General features: G+C 50.5%; 1 protein-coding gene across 1 annotated transcript; it reads right to left on the reverse strand.

The window, feature by feature from the left end:
* Positions 1-8,951: 8,951 nt before the first annotated feature.
* Positions 8,952-10,583, reverse strand: LOC136546359 (uncharacterized). Its single transcript, XM_066538336.1, has one exon. The coding sequence runs from the start codon at positions 10,371-10,373 to the stop codon at positions 9,156-9,158; it is 1,218 nt and encodes a 405-aa protein (XP_066394433.1). The 5' UTR covers positions 10,374-10,583; the 3' UTR covers positions 8,952-9,155.
* Between the last annotated feature and the right edge of the window lie 486 nt (positions 10,584-11,069).

Below are 11,069 nucleotides of genomic sequence, written 5' to 3' on the forward strand. Positions count from 1 at the left end.
CGGACACAGTGGTAGGGCACAGTGGCCAGTAACCCCCGTCATATCCTGTCCCAGGCGCAGATCGTGGTCACAGTGTTAGGACATAGTGGCCGGTAATCCCCGCCGTGCCCTGTCCCGGCCGGTATAGTGGTGATGCGACTTCAGGTCGCGTCGGTCATTCTGTGACGTTGAGCCGCTGTCCGGCTGAGATCGCGGGAGTGGTTGAAAGTATTAATGTGACGTGACGCGCTGTCGGGAGGGTCGGCCGAGGCGGGGGGCGACGGACCGCGGACGAGCCGGCCTCGAGCGACAAGGAGAATGAGGCCTCGCGCGAGACGGAGACCAGGCTCCTTTCCGAGGCCTCGCGCGAGGGGCCTCGCGCGAGACGGAGAATGCGCCTCCTGCCGAGGCCCTTCGTGGAGAGCCTCGGGCGGGGCGGAGACGGCGTTCCCTGCCGAGGCCTTCCCTGGGAGGGCCTCGCGCGAAGCGGAGTTGGTGTCAGGATGCCGAGACCCCCTGCTTGAGGCTTGAGGCGAGGAGGGGGAGGACCCAGTGGGCTCGGTCGCGACGGGGAAGGGCCCACGACTTACATTTTTGCTTTTATTATTTTTAGATGGGACTTGGGCAACCCATTTGATGTTTTGCTTGGGGTACCCCATTCCAAGGTACCCGACAGACGGTGACTGGCGCTGAGCTTCCTGCCATGTCACCGCCACGTTTGCTTCGAACCCAAGAGCTCGGCATCAGAGACGCTGGCGCCGAGACGTGTTAGCTCGGTGCCAGCAACGATGGCGCCGAGCTAAGAGTCCAGATTCTAAAATCTTTCCTCCAGAGACATATTCGGGAAAAATTTCAAAAAAAGACTAAAAAATAAAAAATTCGGGCCCAGGTCACGACGATAAATATTCAACATTGACGTCGAGTGATCTTGGACTTGATGCCTCGATTTGCGCCGGATGCTATGCCGTGCGCTAGCACCGTGGGTGAGTGGGTCTACTCCCTCCACCCCATAATTATTTTCCTAGATCGCTTTTATTTTCCTAGGCAAAGAAAAAAACAGTAGAGAAATTTATAGATTACAGTAGTGTAAAAATATCGCTATAGGATTTATACTGGTCAAGCTCTCTTAAATTTGGTTAGATTTATATAAAATATTATGATATTTTATCTTCAAGTAAGTTTATTATGAATATATTCGATAAATGATATGAATTATGTATCTTAAATATTAATATTTTTATATATATTTAGTTAAAGTTTAAAATGTTTGGATTTTCGGAAAGTGAGAATGACATTGTTTTATGGGGCAGAGAGAGCATCTTACATTACTACCTCAACAAAGGCACCATGTAAATTCTCATTAGACGCGTTAAGAAAAAAACTAAATCCTAGAAATCTTTACAATAATCAGAAACATCTGGCCTTTAATTTGGTAGACTCTAATCATCATCGCTGATAATAATCATTAGAATAATTGTAATTTATCAAAAACACCTTTATTATAATAAAAAATACATAAAGAAACTTCTTTTTTTTTGTTAGGTTAAGCCATTCGGCAAGCTTTATTGATTCGAGAAGATAGTTACATCGTATACAAGTAATTGGCGAATAGATGCAGGGGATCATCTATCCAAACACAAGAGCTTTCCTCTACCATTGCTTGTCTAGCCTACTCTCCCTATTACAGTGGCTAATAGAAATTGCAGCAAAATCCTCCCAGAGCAGACAACATTCATCATATTTTGCCGCCGAAGATGTAGCTGGGAAACCTCCACCTTGTATCAACCACCTCCGTACAATCAGCTTGGATTTGCACTCGATTGGAACCAATCTGTTGAGCCAGTAATAGTCCGTCTCTCAAAGCTGAAACTTCCGCCATAGCTACGTCCAACACATGAGAGATATAGCTGTACGAAGCTGCGATAAAGCCACCTGAGGCATCTCTTATAACCGCTCCAGTACTTCCCACCCCCTTAATTTCTTTAAAGGATCCATCTACATTAATCATAAAGAATCCCTCCGCCGGCTTCTTCCAAGTATTGTTGGCCACGGTCGAAATCTTAGGCGCTAAAGCATAGTTTGTTGAGATCGCCGCAATTGACATGGCTGCTCTTGATGGGTTCTGAATTTCTTCCCCATGTACAACTTGTCTTCGTTGCCACCAAATGAACCAACAACCTGTAAGTATAATTTCAGCAAAGCCCACATTTTTAAAATCCTTGGCCAGACCTCCTTGCCGAATCATCTCCTGAATTATTACTGATCCTGATCTGTCCACCAGCAGCAGTTTTTCAATTTGTTCCCGCATGAGCCAAACCTCCCTTGCTCGACTACAAGAGAACAATGCGTGTTTAAACCTCTTAATTTTGCATCTAAATTATCCACCTCTTCCATTATAAAAGACAATTCAAAATAACCCCCTAGATTTTATATATAAATTACCCACATCTGTCATTATGAAAAGTAATTCAAAATAATCTCTAATTTTGCATCTAAATAACTTACTTTAACATTATGAAACATAATTCAAAATAACTCCCTCACATTGCATCTAAATTATCCACCTGTGCTACTATGAAAGACTATTAAAATAGCCCTCCAACTTTGCATCTAAATTACCCCCACATTTGTCGTTACGAAGATAATTTAAAACACACCATATGATTACTACCTTTGCAATTATGAAATATAATGCAAAGTAACATGCTAAATTTGCATTCAACCTATAAATCATTATGAAACATAATTTAAAGTATTACCTTATTTTATGTAAGAAAAAACTTATTGTTATGGGCTTGTTCGACAGCCCTTTTCAGCGACCGTGGCTGCACCTGCATCTCACAAGTTACTGCGCAAACAGTAGCCACTGCAGCGAACGGGCCGATAGAAAAAAAAAAAACCCCTTAGTCATACTATGTACTATTTACGCGGGCAATCTTATACTAGTCAAAAAACAACTTTAGTGTCAATTACAGAGTGCTTCCGCATATAACCATAGATAGGAGAGTACTAGTTTATTGGGCACAGGGCACACAAACACGATCCATAACTCATCATCAAAGTAACCTGCAAAGCTACAACTACAACAGAGCTCCCAACGTCTTCTGATAGCAATGAAACTACGGAGAAAAAACCAGCATCAACAAAGCTGCCTCGCATGGAGGCCCCAACAAAGAAACCAGATCGACCCGCCCCCAAAAGCTGGGACAGCGCCACGCTGTGACCGAATAATACCACACCTGTCGACCGTCGTCATGCGGCCTCGTCCTCGACTCCTCGTTGTCATTGGTGTGCTTCGCTTCCCGCCGCGGTCGAGCGATCAGGGCATCGATCAGGATTCAGGACCGCAGCCACGACGCAGCCGTGAACTTTATTGGCCACTGGCACTGGCCCCAGACAGGACGCCTGGCATGTCCTGGAGAACGTGCACGGACAAGAAGCGAAAGCACCAGCACGGCCGAGCGTGCCGTGGTCGCAAACAATGCGCCAGCCGCGCGCGCGCGCGCGCGTGGACTGGTGGCGCACGGTGCACAGCACAGGCGGTCGGCCTCGCTCTCTGCCTTTCTGGTACGAGCGGCAGGCTAGCGGTTGCCAAAGGCAGCGGCAGCCGTGGGCTGGCGCCGTGTCGTGGAGCCGGCGCCCGGATCAGCACGCCACGCCGCGGCAAGATCGTGTCTCCTCGTCTTGGCCGTTGGGTAATGCGCGTGCTCCACTGACGACTGCCCGGTGTTCGTGTTCCCCCGCGGAAGCAAACCGCGGGTCGAAGAGCGAGCGCACCTTACAGCGGCGCGGCCTCGGCGGCATCGTTATCGGTGAAACCGAATCAAAAGATCAGGCCGGCCGTTTGCTAGCTTTCGCTGCCGCCGCTGTGCGAAGCAGAGCAAGAACGAGCGAGCGAGCGACGAGGAGTGGCTGCATGCGCCGTGCAGGATCCAGGTCCAGGATCCAATCGCCTGGCCGGCAGGGCGTACGTACGTTTCCCGGTGGCCGTGCGGTTTCGACATTATATCCTCCGTACCGCAAGCACATCATATCGCGGTCGTTCGTTAGGAAGGTGGCGGATTTTTTTAAATATTTTTTATTCAATATTTTAATAATAATTGCTCCTAAAATTTTTTTTACGGATTTGATACTTTTGTTCGCGCCAGCGCCGTTGGCGCGACCAAATAACGTTGTCGCGCCACATGCAATGACGCGGCAACATCCGTCACGTTAGATGGCGTTTCCGACGTGAAAAACGCTGTCACGTCACTCCCGCTGGCGTGACAGTATTGTTCTGTCGCGTCACTCACTGGGAGTGACGTGACAAGACAAAACATTTAAAAAATCATAATTCTTTGATACGACGTCGGATGAAGATGAAATTTATATAAAAATTATAGCTCTCGATGAGATCTACAACTTTGCATTTTTGAGTTTTTTCATTTAAAAAAGTTAAGACGCTCAACAAAAATTAATATAAAATTTCAGGACCATAATAACCGCGTACAAGTGCTTATCTCATTAGAAAAATAATATTGTTTTTGTATAGTGTCAAATGAAGATACTTTCTACATGAAAGTTGTAGCTCTCAATGAGATCTACAACTTTGTAGTTTTGAGTTTTTACATTTCAGATCGTTAAAATGCACAAAAAATAATATAAATTTTTAACAGTATACTAATGCTTGTCGCATTAGAAAAAGAATATCGTTTTTATATGGTGTCAAATGAAGATACATTTTATATCAAAGTTGTAGCCCTTGGTGAGATCTACAACTTTATAATTTTGTGTTTTCACATTTGTAGTCGTTAAGATGCTCAAAAAATAATATAAAATTTCAGTAGCATAATATGCTGTTAAAACTTTATATTAGTTTTTAGAGTATGTTAAAACTTTATATGCTTTTTTTTATATTAATTTTTTGAGCGTCTTAACATCTTTAAATAAAAAAATTCAAAACAACAAAGTTGTAGATCTCATCGAGAGCTACAATTTTCATAGAAATTTTATCTTCATCCGGCGTTGTATCAAAGATTATGATTTTTTAAAGATTTTGTTTTATCACGCCACTCCCGGTGGGCGCGACGGAACAATACTGTCAGCGTTTTCCACGTTGGAAACGCCGTTTAACGTAGCGGATATTTCATCGCCAATGCATATGGCGTGAGAACGTTATTTGGTCACGCCAGTCCCACTGACACGGCCAAAAGGATCCGATCTCCGATCTGAATTTTTTTTGAAACGGTTATTATTAAAATATTAAATAAAAATGATTAAAATATAAAAATTCTCCGAAGGTGGCAGGCGAATATTTGGCCGGCACGGGCGATCTGTCACTACTGCTCGCCTCGCCACCATCGGTCCGTGTGATGCTTGGCTCACTTCCGTCCTTCCTCAGCCAATAATCCGGACGATTAGGCATAGGCATTACATTATTGCCATCCGATGGCGATTAGCTGCGGCACTTAAACAAACGGTGTGGTCCAATGGCTTTTTCGTTTTCAATAAAAACTCCCACGTAACGCATCGTGTCACCCCTGCTCTCCTAGGGAACAGATAATAAGCCCGTGCTCGTACTACTACGTACGAACTGCATACATATATATAATGCACGGATGTACATGTTGCATGCTGGCAAATATACGTACCTCTGCTACTTTAATACTACTAGTGCTCTACATGCTCCAGTTGGTTATCGTTAGTTGCAGATAATGAGCATCTGCTCATTGGGATTGGTCCTCGATCTAGTACAGAGATCGCATGGTTTATAAGTCATACTTTTCGACCAACAAATATTATTTTTTTCTTCTAATAAATTAAGCCAAGCGAACAGGCATATATAATTTGCCCGTCTCGTGCAGCATCTGTACGCGTGCCACTCTGAATAATCGCGCGCGGTTGCTACTTCGAGGCGCTGCCAGTGTATATAATTGTACATACATTGTTCGGTGCATGTTCCCTCGCGAAGCAAATGAGCCAAACTGGAACATTACTTTACAGTCGGATCACAAATTGTTTCCAGTTCGGTGCATGTTCCCTCGCGAAGCAAATGAGCCAAACTGGAACATTACTTTACAGTCGGATCACAAATTGTTTCCAGTCATCCGCCCTTTTTGTCAAAAAAAAAAAAAGGCGTTTGTGAACTGTCCATGTACGACTTTAGCCAAACCGAAGAAGGCTCCAGACGATACAGTGCAAGGAGTACTGAAGGACCACAACAGAATATGTGGCCCGATGGACTTTCAGATAGCTACAAGGTCAATTGTCGGTTGCATTGTAAAGGTCCATCAGGCAGGCAGGTGTTTAAATAAAATCCTTACGCTCTCGTTACAGTGTGGCTGCAGGTACACTTCCTGCGTTTGTTAGGCATAACCATATAAGCCAGGAGCTCACAGACAAGCCGTGTTCAGTAGTAGTAGTGTGACAGGGTGATAGGTCCTGCATTTGTATGCAGAAAGGTACACACACTTTATTTTAATGCATGGGCTCAAAGATCGTCGTATCGACTATCGTGTACTTCGCCGAGGTTTTCTACTCCATCTATTCTAAATTGTACGTAGATCACTTGTTCACTTTATTAGCCTTATGGTAAGTCAAAATTATATAAAAAAATACATCAGCGTCTACCAAATTGGTTTCACTAAATTATCCATGAAACATGTCTTGTTACTGCATTTGTTTGTGTAAAACCCACAGGTGCGGAAGCAAATATGGTGGAAGCAGTCGCATCCACGCCGTGCACTGCCTTGGTGTTTATATTAGCGCCAAAGCGCGCAGGTTTGTTACAAGCTGCAACTACTAAGATAGGGTCAGCAGTAGCACAGCTTAGAGTTCGTTTCACGCCTAGAATACATCCATACCTATCTACCTTAACTACGTGATAAACTCAGCTGACCCTTTCTTCAGTAGTTGCACATATCACGGTTACATTCATGCATGCAAAGCTATTCCATCTAACAGTTTGAACTTGTGGTGTTGATATATATTCTTTTAAAAGTTTGGTCAGTAAGTTTGAATAGTAAGGCAACCAAGGATTGGAGGGAGTATGTGTGATAAACTATCCTTGGAAGCGGTCAGCTTATTGACTGATAAGGTGCAGTTTTGCCCAACAGTTCATATGCTTACGTGAAGATCTGATTATGATAGCCGTATCTGTGAAAGTGAAGGGCGGATGTAAGACGATGGCAATTGGCAACACCGTACCATTTCCTGCACATTAATAGTACTAGGTAAGAACAGTGTCAGTTCGTCAGCTGTAGTCGAGCCAGCTGCCTCCCAGCCTCCCTTTTTCAGAACTGGGAATGGGCACTATCCTTGTCCATGACCATATCTACGCGCATGTCGGAGACGGGTCAGATGACGGACACACGGGAGTGGGCAGGCGCCAACCGCAAGGCGACGCCGTGGGCCTCACCTTCCCAGCGGCAACGGCGCCGGCGAATGCATTAATGGCTGCCGCGCCACCGCTCGCTGGGTGCCCTGGGTCACACAGCTCTCACAACTCACAAGCAAAGCGAGAGGGCGCCAGCCTTGTTCACGTACGCCTCCACGGGCCGCTCGCGTCGCGCCCGTGCCGCGCGCGCACTGCAACGGAGACATTGCCCCGCGAAAGCAAGGGACAAAGCCTTTCTTTTTGGGCGGGTACACCGTGGCGCACGGAAAGTGAGCATGGAGTGCGCCCGTCGGTCCGTGCTTGGGCTACCTAACTGCTTCCACGCACGATGTTCGTTTCCTTTCAGATACGAAAAGGGCAATTGTGGTTAGGAGTTGTTAATCGGCGTAGCTTGTACCACAAAATAAAATGATCATCACCGCAAAGCGTAGTTCGCAGGGGAAGAAAAGCTACAAGGAACAGCAGAGGATGTCGCGACCGGGAGGCAACTGTGCCGGGCACCCAAGCAAAACATGCGCATGCTACAGCCTGTGAAAGCGTGACTGCAACTCGATCATGGACCTCTCATTGTCTGCTGATCCATGGAGGCCATGCTAGCTAGCTATCGTCGGATTGGACTATTGAAAGAAGGTTCGCATGATCTGTTTTTGGATATATCATAAACAAAGCTATAGCCAACATCAGCACCCACCCACCGGGCCTTTTAAAGCTTCGACGTACTAACGGTATCCAACAGTACACACTCGGAAAGGGTCCGTTTGGATATAGCTATTGAGATGCTGGAATTGAATTGGGTATACCAAAGCAGCATGGTATTGAAATGACTACCATTGCTTGGATGACCATTGAATTGGTTTTTGGAATCTTAGCCAGTAGCTAAAATCCAATACCTGGATGCAAAACCATAGAATTGAAGCTCGCTCACACCCTGCAGTTAGGACAAGACCCGTCGTCGGCGTTCATGGCGGGCGGAGCACGACCTCGGTGGGAGATCGACCGCGGGGGAGACCGACAGCAGCATCGATGGCGTGCGCGCCAACAGTAGGGGGAGCGAGGCCAGGGGGGGGGGGGCTCGACACCGGCGGCTCGCCAACAGTAGGAGGAGCGAGCGAGGCCGCCATGGGGGAGTTCGACCCGGGCATGGAGAGCAAGAGGAAGGGGGCGCGAGCAGGAACCTCCGTGGTCGGCACCGGTGCCAGATCTGGGGCCCGCATCGCCAGCGGGGGCACATGGCGAGCAAGAGGGAGGGGTCGCGCACGAGGCCGCCATGGGGGAGCGAGCTCGCGAGAGAGGGAGCTCGACCTGGCACTTTTTCCACGGGCGCAGAGGAAGGTCGCGTCGCATGGGGAAGAAGGGGGAGCGCCGATCAGATGAATACCCGGCTCGGTATTGCAGGCGAGGTTGCGCAGGTGGACCGAATGCCTCGTGACATTAGAGCCCATTTCCACGTGCCAATACCAAAGCCATCTAAACGATAGAATTAGGGACTACCAATGCCAATTCCAAATTCTATGGCCTGCCAAACGGGCTGTAAAAGATCCATTCACCAGTCCGTTGCAGAATATTGATGGAGCGTTTTTAACTACTACTGTGCAAATGTGCCTTCTCGGCGAATTTAGCTCTCATTTCTGGGACACTGTATCTTACAACGAACGGTGCTTGGCGCACATGAGCACGGAGCGCGCGAACATGGCTAGTTTACTTTCTCACTTATACTAGTAGTGTACTTTGATTCGGACCGGAGATAACAAAGAATGCGCAGCGTCCGGGCGGCGGGAACGGGGAGATCGATCGATCGAGGTCACGGGCGTGCCAGCGCTTGCGCGAGGCGCTGGACCTTGGCGGCGATCTCCGGCGGGATGCGCACGGCCGACCGGGACCGCTCCTTGCCGCGCCGGAAGTCGAGCCCCAGCGCGTCCGACACGTCCTCGGAGGTCCACCCGGCGCGCCGGAGCGAGTCCGAGCACCGGTCAGCCTTGAGGACCAGCGCGTCGAGGATAGCCTCGGAATCGGGTGCTGGGGCCCCGGCCTCCTCGCCGTCGAAGAACCCGGAGGCGGTGACCTCGACCATCTCGTCCACTTCTCGGTCCCTCCACCCGCCTTTCTTCAGCATTGATCCGAGCTCGTCGAGGTAGTTGTCGACCCACCGCGGGGTTGACCGCCGGGGTGGCGACGGGCAGCCTGAGGAGGAGGAGGAGGCGGTGGAGGATTCCGAGGACGACGAGTCGCGGCGGCGGCGGTCGGACGCGGCGTCGCTCCAGAACTCGATCCAGCGCGGGGCCTGGACGGCGTCGAGGCTCCGGCGCGTGCACGACGACCTGCTGCTGGCCGCGCCGGCGGAGAGAGGGGACGCGAGCGGAGAGGAGGAGACGACGTGATCCATCGTCGTCGGCTGGAACGAGGAGTCGCGGGTGAAGAAGTGGAGCAGGTCGAGGCCGCAGCAGAGGACGCGGTCGTCGGCGACGAAGAAGACGGGGTTCCCGGCGAGGCAGGGGCGGCAGGGCAGGTAGCAGCGGTCGAAGAGCGGCACGAGCAGCGGCGCGCGGCGGATGGCGGAGCGCGCGAGCCGCAGGGCGCGGTCCGGGTCGGCGGGCCTCCGGCCCCAGCACCGCGGCCACAGCGCGCCCCGAGCGACCTGGAGCGACGCCGCCGCCGCGGGGAGGTCGAACGCGGCGCGCAGGCCCGCCCGGCCGCGGCCGCGCCAGTCCGGGAACCCGGGACCCGAGGGGACGCCGAGGGCGAGGACGGCGCGGAGGTCGGGCGGGAACGTGAACCCGAACTCGGCCTCCGCGCGGGCGAGCTCCGCGTCGGAGAGGCCCGGGAGGACGGTCACCCCGGCCGCGTCGCGGAGGTGGGAGTGCACCCCCGCCGCCACGGCGTGGAAGGAGTGCAGCCCGTGGCGCGGCGACGCGGACGCCGATGAGGGACCCGCGGCGGCGCGCGTGGACAGGCGCCGCAGCGCCGCCGTGTGCGCCACCGACGGGGCCAGCCCCGCCATCCGGTGGTCCACGTCCACCATCGCTGCGGCGCTTTCAACCGGAGTGTGTTGTGAGCCTGTTGCGTCTCGGGTGCGGTGCGGGAGTGAGGAGTCCTTGAGATGCCGAGGAAACGGCTGCTGAGACTGAGACGGGCGGAGGGGTGGGTTATATAGGGGAGGCGGCGGTGGCCGTCGGTAAGACAAGGGCGTGGTCTACGGCCGTGGACGTGGGGGCCCTGCGGAGATCTGAGCTGAGCGTGGGGCGAGAAAGCGACGGCGCCGCGGACATCGTGTGCTTCGATGCGAGCTGGCTGCTGCTGGTGTTAACGTTGCGCGTCTCCGCTTGTGAAAACGCAAGCTCAGAGGTCAGGTAGTCAAGAACGGCGAGGGAGCAATAAATTCTTGTACTCGTATGATCGTATCGCGCATGGTTACTGCTTCGCAGCAAGACTTTCTCAATCTTGTACTGTAACGTTCCTTTTTAAAAATAAAAACAGATAAGAACGGGTGATATTCTATTCTAGCAGCGACTACACAAAATCAGAAATGGAGCAGCATCAATCGATCGAGCTATACAGCCTACAAAATGACTTTTTTTCGGTCCATTATTCGGTGCCTGGGCCAAGGACACCTGTGTTCATAATCCCGGGAAGCACAAGTACATGCAGATAGAATAGGGAATCCCTTGCCAGAGATGGAGGCCAAAACTTGCTTGGGAGCACTCGGGTCAGATTGCTT

Source organism: Miscanthus floridulus, chromosome 3, assembly GCF_019320115.1.
Source record: "Miscanthus floridulus cultivar M001 chromosome 3, ASM1932011v1, whole genome shotgun sequence".
In the NCBI taxonomy this organism is placed as follows: domain Eukaryota; kingdom Viridiplantae; phylum Streptophyta; class Magnoliopsida; order Poales; family Poaceae; genus Miscanthus; species Miscanthus floridulus.